This window comes from Eumetopias jubatus, unplaced genomic scaffold (genome assembly GCF_037043125.1).
Source record: "Eumetopias jubatus isolate StellerSeaLion01/CBP00866 unplaced genomic scaffold, mEumJub1_p1.0 scaffold_3, whole genome shotgun sequence".
In the NCBI taxonomy this organism is placed as follows: domain Eukaryota; kingdom Metazoa; phylum Chordata; class Mammalia; order Carnivora; family Otariidae; genus Eumetopias; species Eumetopias jubatus.
The window spans coordinates 73,398,317-73,418,838 of NW_028274809.1; the positions used below are offsets into that span (position 1 = coordinate 73,398,317).

Here is a 20,522-nt window from a genome sequence, read left to right on the forward strand (position 1 = left end):
TTATAGGTAAGATTCTACTATGGAAACCTATTTAAAAAAAAAAAAAAGACTGGAAGATAATGTACCACAATGAGAATAGTTACAGGGTTGTGAGTCTTTTTTATGTGTTTGACCATTTTGCATTCTTCTGTATAGTTTTTTAGACTTTTTAATTTAATACATGTTTCTTGGTTTTTTATCATCTGCCATACCCTATTGTCGGTGTTGGGGATGTGATGATAGATGAGGCAAGGAAGGTCCCTGCCTTCATGGACTTTTCATTCTAGTGGGGCTGGTACAATAATTCAGCTAATATACCAGAAAGGATGGGGAACAGATAGATCACTCTTCAAGAGGAGTCTGAAAATTTCCCTGAGGTGGTGATATTTGAGCTGAGCCCCAAGAATTAGGAGAGGAAGCGCACTACAGGCAAAGGGAACAGCCGGGGGGCGGGGGAGGAAACATGAGGTGGGAAAGAACTTGTTATCTAGAGCAATGAAAAGGAGACCAGTATGTCTGAAGGGTTGTGTGATAAGAAATGAGGTTCAAGAAGTGGGAAGAACCCAACCCAGACTGACTAGCCTATGAGGTCCCAAATAATGACCGTGGACTTTGTTTTTTTCCCTAGATGTACTTAGAATCCATTGAACGTCACTCTTTTCTTAACTAGAAGACAATAATAATAATAAAAAAAAATCCCAAGACTGAGAGAACAGTTTGATGAGGAGCCATTTAGGCTGGCAGCCCAAGAACGTAACTTCTCAAATTAAAGGAGAATTACATGGGAGGGTGGCAGAGGAAATGTGTCTTGTGATTAGGAACCTGTTCTTTTTGACATGATGCTTTGACATCGGAGACCCCAAATGAGGTCCTTTTCTTCCGTCCATGGCTACCAAGTCTAAAGCTGGCCAGAGGACTGCAGGAAATGTCCTCCCTAAGGAACCAAGGATGTACTCTAAGAGATGTCACACTGTTCCCAAAAGTAGTCCTCACACCACTGCCACCCCTGCCAGTCTGCTGCTTACTACTGCCTTGGAGGCAGGAAGGAAAAGGTTGTCCTCTCCCCCGCTCAGAATTCTTCTGCATTTTTATGCTTTCACAGGGATGTTTCAAGAGAATCCACACAAATAATATTGTCATCCCCCCCTTTTTAGATTATGTCCCTTTATGGTTGACTTATTTTTTTACCATACTGTACGAGTTTAGGGGATAATGTTACTAATATTAGTTTTGGAAAAGCCCTTCTTTGACAAGTGAACTTTTTAGTTAATAACTATGCTGATAAGCAAAAATGTTAAACTGATCATTTTTCTCTGTTAAGAAGTTTTTAAATTGCACCAACAGCTTTTTGAGATTATGCCATAGGACATGTCCTTTCTGTATCTAGTCTCCATTTTGAGGCTATAAGTAAATAAATAACATAATCCTGGCCAATTTTAAACTCTACTCTTTTTGTCAGCCATTTAAACATTATTGGGAAATATTTTCACTTCTATTTAGTAGAATCAGATTGCTATGCTGTGGTACTCTTGAATAGCTTTTGGTCTTGCGTACCATTTCTGTGATGGTGTATATATCTGTGATTGAGGGATTAGGCAAGACTGGGTGTCTGGCCTAATTAGGAGAGGCGGTGAACTTCCCCTCTCTTCCTAAAAATATTGTGCTGATATTGGAAAAAAACATTAGATTCTCATATGATACACAACAAAATCAATCATCTTCAGTATCAACTGGAGAAATTTTGTTGGATTATAAAGTAGTAGGAACCATTCATCCACTGAAATATCAGTGTGGGAATTTGGAGGTTATAAACCTATCCCCTTTGGGTGCTCTCTCTTTTTATTTATCATACATAAGATAACCCTGTAGCTAGTTGTACTGAGAATTGTGACATGAGCTCAGAGCATGAAAAGACTATAAAACTGGGGTCTTTAGAAATCTTTCAGTCTGCTTCCTGACCTTATCATATTTCAGGCAAGGAATCTAAGATGTGGAGACATTGTAGTGTTGGGTGGTTTGTGGTGGAGGTGGGCTGAAACATCTGGTTTCATCTAGTGTTGCCTGTGGACTGAGGGCATTCAAAATGGCTAGTCCTGTCATTCAAAATGTGCTGGACCCTTCCTAATTTGAGCCCTGCAGCTGGAAGTGAAAACAGTTGTCCTGGATGGAATCCCTCCCATGAGAGTGGTTCCTTTCTGAATGTCCTTGGATACAGCCTGGTAAATAGAATTTCTAAAAGTTGCATCTCTATTGAAAACTCCTTTGGCCAAAAAGTTTACCTTTGTGTTGTCCATATTTTATTAATGCTGCTTTCTTTATCATATTTTTCCTCACCATGAAGAAAGAGAAATGATTTGAAATGACCCCATGGCAAGAAAATCAAATGTTGAAAAGGAATAGAAGGGAAGCTAGGTCTTTGCCTGATTTCCTTTGACCCTGTCTGGCTTTCTTTTACACACACTAGTGCTAGTTGTCTTGGTGTTCTTTTCGTATTCAGCACATGGATGAGCTTGAATTGTTCTTTTGTTAACTCAGAAGCCTGCAAATGATGAAAAGATTATATATTCAGCAGGTCAAATTTGAGGCGGTTTTCTGAATTAAAAAAAAAAAATGTGTTCTGTAGCCTGCTCTAAAATTAGGGAAATTGAATCAACTGATGCCTGGAGAAGAAGAAAGGGTATGTGTCAGAAATTTGTGTAAGGCACTGGTCAATAGATATTTTAGCGTATAGACCCAAAATGCAGGCAACTGACTTACTGAAAATCGTATCTAATTCAAAACAACTAATATTTCCCAAGCAAATATTTGGCTTTTAACTCTTGTTAGCACATTAATACAAATCGATGTTTTTGTTATTTTTCTGTAGTCGGTTGGTTTTTACATTTCTGGACACGACGGTGTGCTTGCCATCACATGTAAATATGGATGAAAATTTATTTTCTGGTTGATTAGGAATGTGCACATCCTTTGGTTTCATGTGGGTAACAGATGTCTTGTGAGTAACAGATGTCTTGGCTTTTACAGACTAATTGGCAAAATGGGGAAAAGGGGCTAATTAAAGGGGTGGGAGGAGACACAAGAAAAGGGCAATCTTTCTTGTGGGGAAAACTCTAATCGACCTCCTTATTCTGGGTAATTACCTCCTTCTTCAACTTCATTTGCTATCCCTTTCCATATGACTCAAGTACATTATAATGGGAAAGTACAAAATAAAGAAACATAAGGCTGGACTACTGTCTGCTAACAGCCAGATTTATCCTGTCATGGAATATTCTAGTATAATTGACTCAATTAACATCAGTCTTTTAAAAAACAAAATATGAAAGCATAAGTCTAATCACTAAGGGCAACTTATGTTTTAATTGGCAGCACAAGGGTTCTATGTTGAGGGTGGTTGATATAAATATAATTTAATTATATACCAAATGTGACCATACAGTGGTTTGGTGGGAAACGAAAAATTCAAGACTGAATATGTTGTATGTTAGCTATACATCTTAGGTTCCCTTTAGTTTGCTGTTTGTTCTGTATCAGTGCTATAGTACTGCCAGTTGACCTGGAATAAATGAGAACATTTAGCAGATGTTTGAAGCTATCATCAACAAATTCTTAGTTTTGTCAGTGTTTTCCATTGTGCATCATTTAAAGTAAGGTGGCATTTACTGTGTCTTAACTATGTCACCTCGGTCTGAATTAATCTTCTGATAGGTACATTTTACTTAAAACTGGAGGAAATTTTTATAGCTTGTTAAACATGCAATGAGTATCCACATTATTCCTTGGTAAGAGCTATTATGTAATCATTTTTGTAAGGAGCTAGTAGTATTTCCAAGAAAAAGTATCAGGTTAGATTCTTAGAGGTTCACACTTAATATAAAACTCAGACAACCTGAAAGGTAAGGTTATTTATGTAGATGCACACACATGATAATTGACTTTTATTTAACCACCTGTCTTCCCAGAAAATAAGTAGGTTTTTAAAAATATCAACCGTGTTTTAAAAGGTAATTAGGATAACACATATCAAAATCTCAATTGTCGGGCGCCTGGGTGGCTCAGTTGGTTAAGCGACTGCCTTCGGCTCAGGTCATGATCCTGGAGTCCCGGGATCGAGTCCCACATTGGGGGGGGGGGTCCCTGCTCAGCAGGGAGTCTGCTTCTCCCTCTGACCCTCTTCCCTCTCGTGCTCTCTCTCATTCTCTCTCTCTCAAATAAATAAATAAAATCTTTTAAAAAAATCTCAATTGTCAATTATTAACTTCTTTCTGCTGTATTAGAATTATATTTTATTCAATTGCTAGAAAGATGGGAAAATGTTTTATGGACTTGTCTTTTAAAAAAATAAAAAAATATGTATCAGCTTTGGTAGGGTAAAAACAACATTGCTTGAGTAGTCTAATAACTGCTACATTAATTCAGGGTCTTGATCTTTTTGAGCACTATTTCATTATCTATAAAATGGAGATGGTGACAGCTAACCCCCACACTTGCACTGGGAATTTTACATAATGATAAAGACACATGAAACTAACATATGTTTAATTGTTGGGTGCTTTATACTTGTCTTCCTTCAGTGGACCCATATTCCATAGTTAGTTGCCTTGATTTCCACACTAGGCTTCTCTTGGAAATAGAAAATTCACAGAGACTTTGATGAGGAGTCTAGTAACAACTGGTTTGAGACTGTGGTTCAGAAGACATTCTTCCCAACTTCAGCCCCTTAAAATATGAGGTAAAGAATAACCACAGTGGATTAAGTTTCTTCAGTGTCAAAGAGTTTTCCGTATTTTGTAATTGTAAATTTCCATGAATTATAAAATCATAGAGTCATAAAATGTTGGCACTCTATGAGGTTTCAGGATTTGGGGATCCATTGCCCTGACCCCGGTTCATTTCCCATTTTCAGAAGAAGGCACCGAGGCCCTGTAAGGTTAAATGTCTTCTCTAAACTCAATGAGCAAGTTAGTGACAGAGGTAGGACTGAGACCTTCTTTTTCTGAGTTCTTTATTTGGACCATGGCCAGACACCACCCAGCTGTGGGTCTATCTAGGTTCTAACCTGGGCTATTAAAAGAAGGAGAGCATTCAACTCATTCCACAAGTAGAAAGGGATGCATTTCTTTGTTCAGCCTTTTAAATGGTCTGTACACCCTAGTTTATTCAGCCATTCCTTTATGGATTATGAATGTATTTCAGTTGTTAGCATAAGACAACCAGCTTTACCTCCTCTAGTAGGAAAAGTCATAGTTACTAATGTTTACATAGTACTTCCTGTGTACCAGACATTGTTCTAAGAGCTTTACGTAGATTAATTTATTCTTCACAACAACAGTATGAGGAGGTATATTCTTCTTCTCGTCATCTTTTATATAAGGAAATGGAAGCATAGAGGGGACAAGTAATGGCCAAGATTCAAAGCTAGTATAACCAGGATTTGAAGGCCTTTGTCAGATTGGAGTTGAACTGTACTAGAGAAAGATTTCACTGTCAGAAGGCACCTGAGTGGATGGATTCTCATTATATGAACTCTCTTTTATGCAAGGAAAGTGACTTAAAACCTTTTTCAAATCACCTGGATTTTATATATCTAGCTCTACTGAATCCTAATCAATGTAGATGATAAGGTTTTACTGTAGCACATAAATACCAACAAATGAGTACAGTTTGACTGTTGAACAACATGTGTGTAAGGGGCACCAACCCCTCACACAGTTGAAAATCTGCTTAATGTTTGACTCTGCCAAAACTTTATTAATAACCTATGGTTGACTGGAAGCCTTACCAATAACATAAGCAATTAACACATTTTGTATATTACATGTATTATATACTGTATCTTACAATAAACTACAGAAAATAAAACGTTATTAAAATCCTAAGGAAGAGAAAGTACATTTAGAGTATTGTACTGCATGTATTGAAAAGAAATCCATTTATAAGTGGATTGGTGTGGTTTAAACTCATGTTGTTCAAGCAACGGTCAACTGTAGATTTGTTTATATTAATCACCATTGGAATAAATAGAGGAGTGAGCTATTTTGCTTGGTCCAATGTTGTTAACAAAAGAGTATTTTATTTTATGACTGTATTTCTTTTAGCCCATAGTAATAAACATGTTTATAGAGAGGGGAGGTATTGTACCAATCAAGAGAAATTACTAAAGAAAAGATAGTTTTTGTTGGTCGATATGTAATTTGTTCTTTCTTACACACCTAGTTATGTAGGAATATTATCCATATCTGCTCTTATATTGGTATTTGAAGTTGAGTATAAAACTTGTCATTTATGTATCAAATATTGTACAGTTATAACATGAGCTCCAATTTCATTAATAAGCAGTTTAAAGACTGATCTCAGAAAAAATTATTTTATTATAAAACTTGGTACATTCAGATAATTGTGGGGAGCAGTTATGATTTAACAGAAAGCTCATTAGAATAACAATACAAAAGTCTTATTTAGTGTGCTATTTAAAAACAATGTAATTAAATAAAATTTGAATAAATTGTCACAACCACTGAACTTCATGCTGACAGATACTTTACATCAGAACAGATGAATAGTGCGCCACTTGGAACATGTGAGTTCATGTGTGTGTGGGGTGTGTGTGTGGGGGGGGTAAGTGCGGAAGGTTGAGGAAATTTGTGCAGTGGACAGATTAGCAAAGTCTAATTTTTGAAAGTTTTATTGCTGTAGATTTATTAAATTTTACTGTTGATGTGTTTTGCTTCATGGAATAGATGTATTCATTAAAGAAAAGTGCCTGAAGGTCATGGTCTGTGTTCAAAAGACTCTTTTTTTAAAGATTTTATTTATTTATTTGAGAGAGAGAGAATGAGAGAGAGAGCATAAGAAGGGTGAGAGTCAGAGGGAGAAGCAGACTCTCTGCTGATCAGGGAGCCTGATGCGGGACCCGATCCAGGGACTCCAGGATCATGACCTGAGCTGAAAGCAGTCGCTTAATCAATTGAATCACTCAGGTGTCCCCCAAATGACTCTTATTCTACGATGTATTTCTTAGTGAAGAGGGGGAAGTGTGATGGCTCATTAATGCCTTAAAGGTACTAAGACAATAGCAATAATACGAACATATCTTTGAATAGAAAGGTAAAGAGTCACACTGCTTTTTTTTTTTTTTTTAGAGCTATAAATTTCTATGGTTAGGTTTGTGTTTAGCACATTCACTTAAAAGTTGAAGGGAGAAAGGGTAAATGAACAGAGCACACTGGGTGGTTCGGTTACTCAGATCTCTAACCACACTTTACAAGAGATGCTGGACAGCGCCCCTTGGTCGCTGTGTTACTGTATCCCAGCGTTTCACGGGAGATGTTGATTTAGTAATAGGCCAATTGAGTTTAAGAAGGAGGGACTTCGACCATGGCTGAGAAAATTGTTTTATTTTTATTTTTATTTTTAAAGATTTTATTTATTTATTTGAGAGCAAGAGAATGAGAGAGAGAGGGCACGAGAGGGAAGAGGGTCAGAGGGAGAAGCAGACTCCCTGCTGAGCAGGGAGCCCGATGTGGGACTCCATCCCGGGACTCCAGGATCATGACCTGAGCTGAAGGCAGTCGCTTAACCAACTGAGCCACCCAGGCGCCCGTGAAAATTGTTTTAAAATATGGTAGGAACTGAATAAATTCACAAAAATACAAGCAATGGTAAACGAAGGTTGGGCCGCTGGTTTAATAAAACGCATGACTGAGGGGTACTAAGAGCAGTAGCTTATGTTTATCCAGCGCTGTTCATTTAAACCCTTCCTCAATTTTCATTAAGATTGAATTCTTATATTCAAGTATGATGAAATAAATTTGCATGATATTTTCTATATCTTAAAGCTTTTTACCTTACACTTTCCAGGATTGAAGTGTGTATGTCTTTTGTGTGACTCTTCAAACTTTACCTGCCAAACTGAAGGAGCATGCTGGGCTTCAGTGATGTTGGCCAATGGAAAAGAACAGGTGATCAAGTCCTGTGTCTCTCTCCCAGAACTGAATGCTCAAGTCTTCTGTCATAGTTCCAACAATGTTACCAAAACGGAATGCTGCTTCACAGACTTTTGCAACAACATAACACTGCACCTTCCAACAGGTAAGGCATTCCTCTTTGTTCATTCAAATTTAATTTTACTAGTGGGAAATTATAAGCATGGTAGAGATCAAGGTGTTGGTTGTTACTTTAAATAAGAAAATCTGTTTTACAGTTCTCTCCTTTTTTTGACTGGTGATATTCTCTAGAGCCTAGATGAGGTTGATTTTTTTTGTTTTGTTTTAATTGCACAAGACTGTCAAAACATTGACAACAGCATAATAATTTTGAAGACATTTGTCCAAGTGAATTTTATTTTTTGAAGTGATTAATGGACCTAAAGTTAAATGTCAATTTGTATGGATTCTTGTGAAGCAAAGAAATTAAAATGTATACCAAGAAAAAAAAGAATAAGGAGCAAAACTAAAAGTAGTAGATTGCCTACTTTTATGGAGACAAAATCTTTTTTTCATGGGCACCTTCTTCATGTCTTCTTTGCCTGCCCGCACTCAAGTGCAAGCCCTCATGAGCAGAAAGATGGAGGTAGAATGGAATGTAACTCTTCATTATTGTGCAGAAAAATTCCCGCCTCCTCCCCCCAATTTCATGGCATTTTATGCTAATTTACAAGACATTGAAAATCTTAATCTCGTTTTTTATCAGTAATTTGGAGTCTGAAACTTTGGGGGATGTTAAGGGGCAAGTAATTAAAATCGCAAGCTAATTTATGACATGAAAGTATTCTGTGGCGAATTTTCTTTAATGTGTATTAATTCAGTAATAATATAGTGCTGATTGATATGTCAATATCTACACATGGATACATAGTTCTTCCTTACAAAGTAACATTTTAAGGTACCGTTATCCAGTCTCAGGTGTTCCTCTATCACCGTATGAATATTCTACTGTAGTATTTTTTTTTCTACTGTAGTATTTTTAACCTACTATTTTTTCTCACAAATTCACTGTCCCCCTTTTCTAAACTTGGCATCACTACCACAAATGAAAAACCAGTTTACTTACCATTAAGTAGAAGACGACTATGTACTTAAACAAACATAGCTACTGCATTCCAGTTAAGTATTTTGTATTTTCTTTTTGTTTAAAAGAGAGAAGAATGGGATGTTCGAGACATACTAGCACAAAATAAGGCTTTTTGATAAACAGAAAAACTAAGAGAACTAGAGAAAAAATTATCCTGTAATTCAATGTTATTTAAATCATGTTTGCTGACCACTGCAAATCATCTCAAGAACCCTTAGAATCATTTCATGTGCTGCCACTGGGACTTGTCCCAATCTTTGGAAAACACTGTTCCAAAACATTACACTACCGATTGCAACCTCAGAAGTCATACCTGGCATATTTCATCCCCCAAGGTTACTTGCAGTCTTGATTTTTAGACCACGCTTACTCTCCCTGTCTCAGATTCCACAGGCTTCCTTGGTTTGGTGGTGATCTGGTATTTATTCTGGATACTTTAATTCCCTTATATTTTCTCCCATGGTTATCTGTGGGCCCGAGACACCCTGAAATGAAGGCTCCCTATATCTGATGCTGGTCTTCCCATGACCAAGATCCAAAAATTAAGGAGGGGGAACTAGGTCTGCATTAGCCTGTGGCTGTGGCATCTTTGAAGGGGCTTCCCAGTAATGAATTACCCACAAGACCACATGCTGCCAGTCAGTATGGACACAAGAGAGTACTTTGACCGCAACAAGAAAGGTCTTAGAGGACAAAATGGTTCATATGCAGTTGGGCAAATTAAAGATACTTAGTGCAGCTAGAATGTGGGTCCTTTCCAGCCTAACTATACACTCTGTCTCACTACTGAGAAGCTTATGTTCTACCCTCAAGTCCACGTAAGAACTAGTATTTTTTTAAGTCAATTTTATTGAGGTATAATTTAGATATAATAAAATGCACACATTTGGTTTGATAAGTTTTGATGCACACACACCACCACTTTTACATCGCTTCAGGATATTCACAGTCAATCCCCACTTTGACCAGGGCTGGACTGATCTATTTTCTATCACTATGGACTAGATACACTTTTCCCAGAGTTTCACAAAATGGAGGCCTTATGGAAGATATTATTTTGCCTTTGGCTTCTTCCACTTAGCGTGTTTTCGAGATTTATTCCTGTTGTGGGTGTATTTGTAGCTTGTTCCTTTCTTACTGCCAGGTGATATCCCATTATATGGATATATTACAGCTGTTGCTGTTTTACCCATTCACCCACTGAGGAGTACTCAGGTCGTTTCCATGTGGGGGCTGTTAACAAAGGTGCTATGAACATCTATGTACAAGTTTTTGGATATATATGTATTTTTTTTGTGAGAAAATGTCTAACAGTGGAATTATAGGGTTATATAATAAGTATTTATTTATTTTACAAATATAATCTCCCAAGTAGTTTCCAAGTTGTACTGTTTTACATCCCCAACAGAAATGTATGATAGTTCCAGTTGTTTCCTATTTTTATAGTCACCTGGTATAATCAGTTTTTTAATTGAATAAAATTTATTTATTTATTTATTTTATTTTTAAATAAAAACTTTTTAATTTTAATAAATTTTTAAATTTAATTTTAATTTTTAAATTAATTATTTTATTTTTAAATAAAATTTTTAAATTTTTAAATTTTTTTAATTCAAGTGATTGTATAGTGGTATTTCATTGTGGTTTTAGTTTGCATTTCCCTGATGATTAATGATGTTCAGTTATTCTTAGGTGCATATTGGATAGTTGTGTATCTTCCTTTATAAAGTGTCAAATCTTTTCACATTAAAAAAAATTGAATTTAAAACTTCTTTATATATTCTGAATACAAGTCCCTTATCAGATATGTGTATTCTGACAATTTTCTCCCATTCTGGGGATTGCTGTTTTGTTTTCTTGAATGTGTCTTTTGCAGAGTAGATTAAAATTTGATGAAGTATATATTTTTATTGTTTATATATGTTTCATGGCTTAAAAGAGGACGTCTTTGTCTATCTAAAGGCCATAAATATTCTCTTTCATATTTTCTTCCAGAAATTTTAACATTTCAGCATTAACATTTAGGCCTATATTCAATTTAAACTTAATTTTTGTTACTATGTGAGGTTTAGGTGAAATTTTATTTTGTATATGGATCTGAAGTTGTTCCAACATCATTTGTCGAGAAATCTTTCCTTTCAGTTACCTTGCCACTTTGATTGAACATAAAGTGACCAAAAATATACGTGGGTATATTTCTGGCCTCGTTATTCTGCTCAAGTGTTCTGTATGTCTATATTTATGTCACTATCCAACTTTCTTTATTATTGTAGCTTTATAGCAAGTATTAAAATCAGGTCATGTGACCTCTCCAACTTTGTTCTTTTTAAAAATTGCTTTGGTTATTCTGAGGCCTTTGCATTTCCATTTAAATTTTAGAATTAGTTTGACAGTTTTTGCAAAAACACATGCTGAGATTTTTATTAGATTGAGTTGAATATATAAATTATTCGAAGAAAATGGTCATTTTAACAATATTAACCAGGATTATAGCACGTTTTCCCATTTACTTATTTTTCATCAGTTACTCTTAGCAATGTTTCGTAGTTGTAAGAGAACAGGTTTCATATGTATTTCCTGGAATGTATCTCTAAATATTACCTGTTTTTGGATGCTATTGCGAATGGTATTTTTAATAGGTCAACATTAATTGTCAGTATATGAAAATAAAATTAATTTTGTATATTGACCTTATTTCCCACAAGCTTGCCAAAATGAATTATATTAGTTCTAGTAGCTCTTTTAAAAATTCTTTGTTGTTTCCTACATACACAATCATCTTATCTGTGAATCCAGGCAATTTTACATCTTCTATTCTAATCTGTATGGATTTTATTTCTTTTTCTTGCTTTTTGCACTGGCTGGAACAGCTAATATGATGATGAATAGGAGTGGTGAGAGTGCAGATCCTTGCCTTTTTCCTGGTCCTAGGAGTGAATGCACGCCCTCTTTTACCATTAAGTATGATTTTAACTATAGGTTTTTGTAGACTCCTATTATCAATTAATGAGATTTGCTTTTATTCCTAGTTGGGGGAAGGTTTTTTATCCTATATGAATATTAAATTTTTCAAGTATTTTCATGAATGTATTGAGATTATAGCATGCTTTTTCTTCTTCAGTCTATTGACATGATGGAACAGGGAAGATATGTGTTGTCTAGTCAATAATTAATATGTCTACAAAAAATGCTATGGGACATTTATTGAATTAAAATTTCTTTACTTAAACTAAGAATTTTTGTCTTTTAGTGACATTGTATGGTCAACGGACATGAAATTGAACAGGATTGTGTGTATAGTCATCTTGTGTCGGGTTGTTCTGTCTGTGAGGCAGCACTAAATGGTTATTAGCTGTATTTGGAACAGCAGCTGTTTGGGAAGGAACTTCCAGGCTGAGCACTGACACAGTCGGTGCCAAGAGCTCCACTGTTTTTGTGTCATCAGCGAGTGTGATTGCTATCCATCCCCTGCTCTGCCTAGTGGAGATTTACTAATTTCAGTTGTGGTTACATATATATGAAATATATAAAAGCACTCTGCAGAGTAAACTGTGGCATTTCTACAGTGTTAATGCTCTGCATCACATTGGTGGACAAGAAAGAGAAGAAAAGGGAGGGAGGTCACCTAGAAGAGATTGGAGAAAATCTGGACTTCCCTTTTTGGTTCCTCTGAAAGCCAAGTGGACCCCTGCCTCTTTGGCTCTTTCACCCATGACCCCAGACTGTGGGGCCATTTCTGGGTATTGATTTGATGGAGGTGGAGTAACCAAGGCTTGGGATCTTTTAGCTGACCCTCTTTTGTCCGTTAAGTCCTGTGTGTAATGATTGGGCTCTTGCTTTGTCTCTTCGTGACAAAATTCCTACCTTGAATACAGCTCGGGACTTTTTCTCTCCCTTTCTCTCTCTGCTTGGGCAGTTGTAACTCAGCAACTGGAGAACTGTAGGCCTTTCCCTCTTTCGCTCTTTCCCTCCTAAAAATCCTTTTAAGTGTTTGGCTGTAATTCCTAAACCTTAGACTAGTGGCTTTTATACAGGTTTCCACTGAGACACACAGAAAGAAGTACATTTTATAAGTTTCCCTCAACCTGCATGCACACACAACTGAAATAAGAATTTTACAAAATATTATTACCCTTAAAATGTGTGAGGTACCCTATGAATTTTCCTTAGGTAGGAATGCTGGTCAGACCCCATTAATAGGTTGTTCACAGTTTAAGAAACCCCACTTTAGAATGTGAGCTCATGTTTTTTGGAACCATACCTGGAGGACAATTTTGGAGCCTGTATTTAAAATATGTTCCTCCAGAGAAGATTTACATTAGCTTCTGCTAGGTATCTGGGGATGCTAACCAACTGAAACCCATTCAGTGTTTTGATTAGGTTTATTTTGGTCAACATATAATATGAATTCAGGCTCTAAGCCTGCCTGTGGTACACACTTGGGGTGAGAAAGTCTTGAAGATATATATTTTTTTGCTATATCAAAGTCAAGGTTTAGACAGACAAATAGACGAGTATATACCCTGTCTCTCTCTACAGAACACTTTGTTTTATTTTCAATATAATTCCATTCATAGTTGCCTGATTTATTTGAGGGTCTCTGATCTCGCATTTCATTGTCTTAGGAACCATATTTTATCTCCTGATCTTGTGCTGCAGTCTGGTAAGCTAAGTGTGTAACCACCAGCAGCTGGCAGATGCCTCCAGGGTAAATAGCAGCCCCAGTGCTCAAGCACCTCTCTGGATTTTCACTTTATTTGTGGCTCTGAGCAATTCATTTCTTTTCCCACCAGCTTAATCATGTAATAGTAAAAAAAAGTTTTTCATTTATATTTTATTCAGCATTTTTGTGTGTGCTGTACCAAGAAGGGCTTCTGTGGACATCTAAAGTGTAACTTGGCAGGAATGGAAATTCCAGGATAGTTTATTTTTGAAATAATGCTGGCATAATTATCTATCCATCTGGAAGAAAACAGGGCTGTACCACAGTGTCATACCATATACAAAAATAGATTACAGCTTGATTAAATATCTAATTGTGAAATATAAAACAATTTAAATGTCAGAGGAAAATTTAGATAGAAAAAAGATTTCTATGACTTTATAGTATGGAAGCTGTTTTTAAATAAGACAGGAAATCCAACTGTTATAAAAGGAAAAGAGATATAATTGCATGCAAACTAAAATAAAAATGAGTAATGAAAGATAACATAAATAAAACCAAAGATAAGTTAAATATAGGATAGAAATATTTGCAGCATGTGTGACTAGAGAAAAAGTTAACTATGAGAAGGTAAAGAACCTCTTGTGTGTGTGCGTGCATGTATGTATGTGTGCATGGCAAGAGAGTGGAAAGAAGAGAGAGGGCGCTAAATGAAAAAGTGGGCAAGAGACACAAACAGAAATTTTACAGAAGAGAATATTCTTTTTTTTAATTTATTCATTTTTGAAAGAGAGAGAGTGAGCACAAGTGGGGGGAGGGGCAGAGAGAGAGGGAGAAGCAGACTCCCTGCTGAGCAGGAAGCCCAATGCGCGACTCAATCCCAGGACCCTGAGATCACGAACTGAGCTGAAGGCAGATGCTTAGCCGACTGAGCCACCCAGGCACCTGGAAGAGAATATTATTTGTGGTCAGAGTATTGAAAAGATGTTCAACATCACTAATAGCTGGAGGAATGCAAATTAAAACAACCATTTTTCTTTTCCACCCATTAGATTTGCATAAGTTAAAAGAGTGATGTATAGGTCAGGATATTTTCAACTAAAAGTATCAGAAACTTAGATAATAATGTCTTAATAAGGGAGTTCACTAACTCAACGTGATCAGAAATCTGGGAGTAGATTGGTTCTATGATTTATTAACAAAGAGACTCAACAATGTCACCAGCCTATTCCCAGATTTCTTGTTATGTGAATCGGTAAACACCCTTATTATTAAGACATTATTATATAACTTTCTGATAATTTTATCTGACACTTTTTTCCTCATGTGTGTCTGCTTTTTCTAATACGGAAAATGTTGGGTTTTATTAACAGGGATCTCAAGGTTGAAGGATGACAAAGGTTAAGAAATATGATTTGCTCAAATTGGATCATCTAATAGAAGCCACCATGTTGAGCAGAGATATCAAAGGTCTCTTTGCTTATTGCAAGTTTATAGATAAGTCCATCTCCTTCTAACCCCAGAGAGGAGGTTTGGGCTTCTCGCTAAGCAGAGCAGGAAAAATGAAAGACCAACAAAAAACCTATTCCTGAGAAGATATGCACATAGCCTGGACATCACATGGATTTTAGGCCTGTGTTCCCATTGCCTGAGTGGTACAGGGACTCTCCAGAGGACAAACTTTCTTTAAGATAGTCCCAGACTTTTAGTGCCCCCAAGTCTGCAGAAGAAAGTACCAGCTCTCTAGAGGAAGGGACTTAATGTTAGGTCTCAAGCAGATAAAACAGAGACTTGTTCAAGAATGTAAGCAGTATATAATGAAGAATAAGCTCCCCAAGCACACAAGGATGCAAGGCAGCATGCATGAGCCAGCAGAAAAGAGCACACAGCAGAAAGACCACAAAGGTTTCATATATCAAAATTATCAGAAAATAATTATAGACCAATATTCTGTTTAAAAAATAAGGCAGATTTGGAAATATTTTTAGAGAAGAGACGATTATAAAAAAGTGACCTACCAGATTTGAACAATAACAGAATAAAACTGTTTAAAATTAAAAATACAGTAACAAAAATTGAAAACTTAGTGGATAGATTTAACAACAATTAGTATAAGGAGAGAATTAGGCATCTGAAATATAGTTAAGAAGTTATTTTGTATGGAGTAAGAGAATACATAATGGAAAATATGGAAGAGAGGATAACAAATAGAGGAACACATAAAAAGGTTTAACGTGTGTTTTATATAGTGGTCCATAGGAGAGGAGAGAAAGATTTGGGCAAAAGCAGTCTCTGCAGAAGTAACAGCTCAGAATTTTCTAGAATTGATGAGCACCAATCTATAAATTCAAGAAATTCAATCAATATCAAGAGGAGAAATAAAAAGAGAGACAAACCTTGATATAACATCATAAAACTGCAGAACACCAAAGACAAAGCAAAATCCTAAAAGTTGACAGACAAAAAGGTAAATGAAATTCAAAGGAATTACAGAAGAACTGACATTATCTTTTCAATAGCAAAAAGGAAAAAGAAAAAACGTGGAACTACATCTTCAATATTCTAAAAGGAATTAACTGGTAACCCAGAATTTTACCCAGCAAAAATACCTTTTAAAGAATGAGGTTAAGTAAAAGACATTTTCAAAATAAAAAACACAAATAGGTGAGTTTCACATTATCAAAGTCTTTGATAAAGGAAATTCTAAAGATGTACTTCAGGCAGAAAGAAACTATACCAAAGTTCTGGCATGCAAGGAGGAATGAAAAGCAAAAAAAAGTGATAAATATGTGAGTAATTCTAAAGAATATTAATCTACAACAGCAGCAATGTCTTGTGGGGTTTAAAAAAAGATAAAATGGTCATTCAATATAAAAACAGCATATCATACATGTCAAGAGTGGGGTAAATGGAATTAATATTTTCTAGGGGCCGTGTTTTGTCTAAGTGGAGGGTAAAGATATTGTTACTCCTTATGCTTTGAAGTGTCCCTATTGTCATTTCTAAATTACTTCTAGTAGAGTGTGACTATGTTCCTTCTAATCCACAATAGGAAAAATAGAGCAATAAAAACTATCCAAAAGAAGTAAAAGAGAGAGAGAGAGAGAGAAGGAGAAAGAAGCACACAATAGATGTGACAAAAAGAAAGCATCCAAATGTCAGTAATAACTAAACAAAAATAATTTAATGTAAATAGACTAAACACAGATTACCAGATTGGAGAAAACAAATCCAATTAAATGTTGTTTTGAAAATGTCTTAAAAATGAAAGTTTATAGAAATGTTGAGGTTATTTTGATGGAAAAGATATACCATACATATTTTAAAACAAAAAAAAAGTTAGTTTATGTTAAGAGCAGACAAAATTAACTTTAAGGCAAAAAAATGTCCTCAAGTTAAGAAGGGTCATTTTATAATGATTAAAGTTTCAATTTACCAGGGATTCTTTTTTTTAAGATTTTATTTATTTATTTGAGAGAAAGAGAGAGAGTGAGAGAGAGAGCATGAGAGAAGAGAGGGTCAGAGGGAGAAGCAGACCCCCCCGCTGAGCAGGGAGCCTGATGCGGACTCGATCCAGGGACTCCGGGATCATGACCTGAACCGAAGGCAGTTGCTTAACCACCTGAGCCACCCAGGTGCCCTACCAGGGATTCTTAATAAATTTAAATTTCTATGTATTTAAGAATGGGACTCAAAAATAAAATATTTTGAGATCTATAAGGAGAAATACAGAAGTCCACAAACTCTGAGGGAGATTTTAATTTGCCACAGTCTTGGTAATTGATAGAACAAGTAGATAAATAATTAGTGAGACTTATATAAGGTTGAAACAAGATGGTTTACAAACAACCTAATTTTTAGAAAATTGTAATTTACCAAATCTGAATAGTCTTATGACAATAGAGAATCTGAATCAGTAGTTTGAAAAAGGTAGTAAGCAATATTTCTAGAAAGAAAATTTCAAAGCCCATGAGGTTCTATCAGAAAATTTTGATAGACTTCCAGGAACAGATAAATCTCACACAAACTCTTCCAAAGTGTAGACAAAGAAGAAACACTTCTTCACTCATTTTATGCATACTCTTGATATCAAAAACCCAACGAAGACAGTATGAGCTGTCTTATGAACATGTATGCAAATATGCCAACTTGAACCTGGAACCATATATGAAAAGGGATTCTGGGAACCACAGTACAAGGTTAAGGAAATCATTATTCCTCAAATCAGGGTAAGCATTACCCTTGGTGAAGGAATAAGGTTGTGATCATGTGGTGATATCTCAGAGTGGGGAAAAAGGGGGAAGGGGGATGAGGGGCTGCTGAGGCATGGAGTTTAAAATTCTTTTTATACTCAACCTATATAATGTATGTACATTTCTGTATATTCACTGTATTTCACAACAAAAGAACAACACATCAAGTTTCAAAGTAATGTTTGAGTTGAGGTTATACACTCTATGAACATCTGAGTTGGTATTGGAGTGCTGAACAGCTGAGGACATGATGTAACTCTTTCCTTATCAGTTGTTGTACAGTACTGTCTGACTTGTTTCTTTGCATATACGTTCTTTTTCTAACGAAAAAATCTAATAGATCAAAGTTTACTATGCCTGTAAATAAGTGTTTCAAGAAAGACATATTGTTTCCTCCAATACCCACTTAGTAGCAGGACCTAGACTTTTCACTGATAATATAGCTGTCCACCTAACAGACAATATTTTCAGCTACTCTTACAGATAAGTGTGGCCATATGACTAGGTTCTGGCAAATGAGATGAATGGCAGTGTTTTGGAAAACTTCTGAGAAGACCCGTTAAAATAGAACTGGCACATTCTTATGCCACCCTCCATCCTGCTGCCTGGATGTAAAAGTTGGAGTTTAGTGGCTGCCTTGGACCATGAGGATGCACCCTGGGGGTGGCGATGCGGGAGCTGACAGGAGCCTGACTGAAAACTTCATGGAGTCACCCTGCTAACATTGGACTACCCGTCTTCAAGTTTCTTTTCCATGATTGAGAAAAGGAAACTTCTGTCCAGTTTCCTCTATTATTTGTAGCTAAACCCAATTCTAATGAACAAAAAAACAACAAAACAAGTCACCCAGAGTTCTGTCTGCTTATGGGTTATATCCAGTCCACAAACAGGTTTTGTTTGACCTACGGTTTCTGGAAAAGGAAAGAAATGTGAATTTCTTTACATCGTTAAAAATTAAGAGTCTTAATATAAAACTTCTAAATATCTGGTTTGTCTTGAAAAATCAGGTATGGCATCCTTGAGTTCTTCCTCATTTATTTGTTAGTGGAAACTGAGAAGTAACTCATTCTTCCTTAGTGGACATGGGCATTCCCTGTTGATTCATTTGATCAGTATGTAGCAAATTTTCATTCCTTTTTTTTAAGATTTTATTTATTTATTTGACAGAGAGAGAAAGAGAGCAAGCACAAGCAGGGGGAACACTAGGCAGGGGAGAAGCAGGCTCCCCACTGAGCAAGGAGCCTGATGTGGGGCTCGATCCCAGGACCGTAGGATCATGACCTGAGCCGAAGGCAGTCACCCAACTGACTGGGCTACCCAGGCGCCCCTGTAGCAGGATTTTAAAAATATATATTTTATTTATTTATTTATTTATTTGAGAGAGAGAGAGAGAGAGAGAGAGAGAGAGAGAGAGAGAGAGTACAAGCAGGGGGAGGGGCAGAAGGAGGAGCCCAGGGAGAGGGACTAGCAGACTCCCCGCTGAGCATGGAGCCCAACTCAGGGCTCCACCTGGGGCTGGATGTGGGGCTGGATCCCAGGCCCTGAGATCGTGACCTGAGCCGAAAGCAGGAGTGGGCTGCTTAACTGACTGCGCCACCTGGGCAACGCAGTATGTAACAAGCTTATACCCACTGGCCTAGAGTTCCTGCTATCAATAGTTTAGTATATTTCTACTTCAGCATAGTTGAGTTATTCTGTTTAATACAATTTTATATCTTACTTTTCTCTCTGATTATTAAACGTATGTCTTTTTCTTGGTGAAGGAATCACATTTTGTGGCTTGATTCTCTCATGGCTGGATTGCATTTCAGTTTGTAACAAATGATTTCTTGTGACTCTAGGTGATATCAGAGACATGCTCAGAGAAATAGCTCTGATGTCAGATACCATCAAGAACACTCTAAAACTTTCCATGAAAAGTCTTACGGAATAAGGTCAAGAAATTGGGGCAGGAGAAACTGGTCTTTTTTAAAGATTTTATTTATTTGTCAGAGAGAGAGAGAGAGGCAGGCAGAGGGAGAAGCAGGCTGCCCGCTGAGCAGGGAGCCCGATGCGGGGCTCGATCCCAGGACCCCGAGATCGTGACCTGAGTCGAAGGCAGACGCTCACCTGACTGAGCCACCTAGGCATCCCTACTGGGTTAATTTTGATAGGAATCGCTATTTAGTTCATGCTTGCACTAATTACCACCTTTCATATGGAAATCGGCTATTCAACAAAAACATCCAAGTTCCAAGTATCTTTGTTCCCATTTTGCTACCAAAACATACAGTGCTTGAAAGGGTAAATGTACTAATAATTTTCTTTCAGATTTCATACCCTATTTTAATAATGTTATATTTTTTGCTTTCCAAATAATTGGTTTCAGTAAAGAAAAGTCACGCACAATATGAAAATATTGGGTGCTTTATTAACCTCAGCACAATTTCCACCTTCCTGTTCTGTTCTCAGTTGTGTAAAGAGGAATAAAGGAAATTGATTATTTATATCAGTCAGGGTAGGTAAACAATGCATATTGATTAGGTACATGTCTAAATTAGACTTTCATTTAAACC

General features: G+C 36.5%; 1 protein-coding gene across 1 annotated transcript in view; it reads left to right on the top strand.

The window, feature by feature from the left end:
* The first annotated feature begins 7,875 nt into the window (after positions 1-7,875).
* ACVR1C (activin A receptor type 1C) overlaps positions 7,876-20,522 on the top strand; it is a 39,131-nt gene continuing 26,484 nt past the window's right edge. The window contains exon 1 of the mRNA XM_028113093.2: positions 7,876-8,070. Within this exon, the coding sequence (XP_027968894.1) occupies positions 7,917-8,070 (154 nt within the window). The 5' untranslated portion in view covers positions 7,876-7,916. The remainder of the gene's footprint in view (positions 8,071-20,522) is intronic.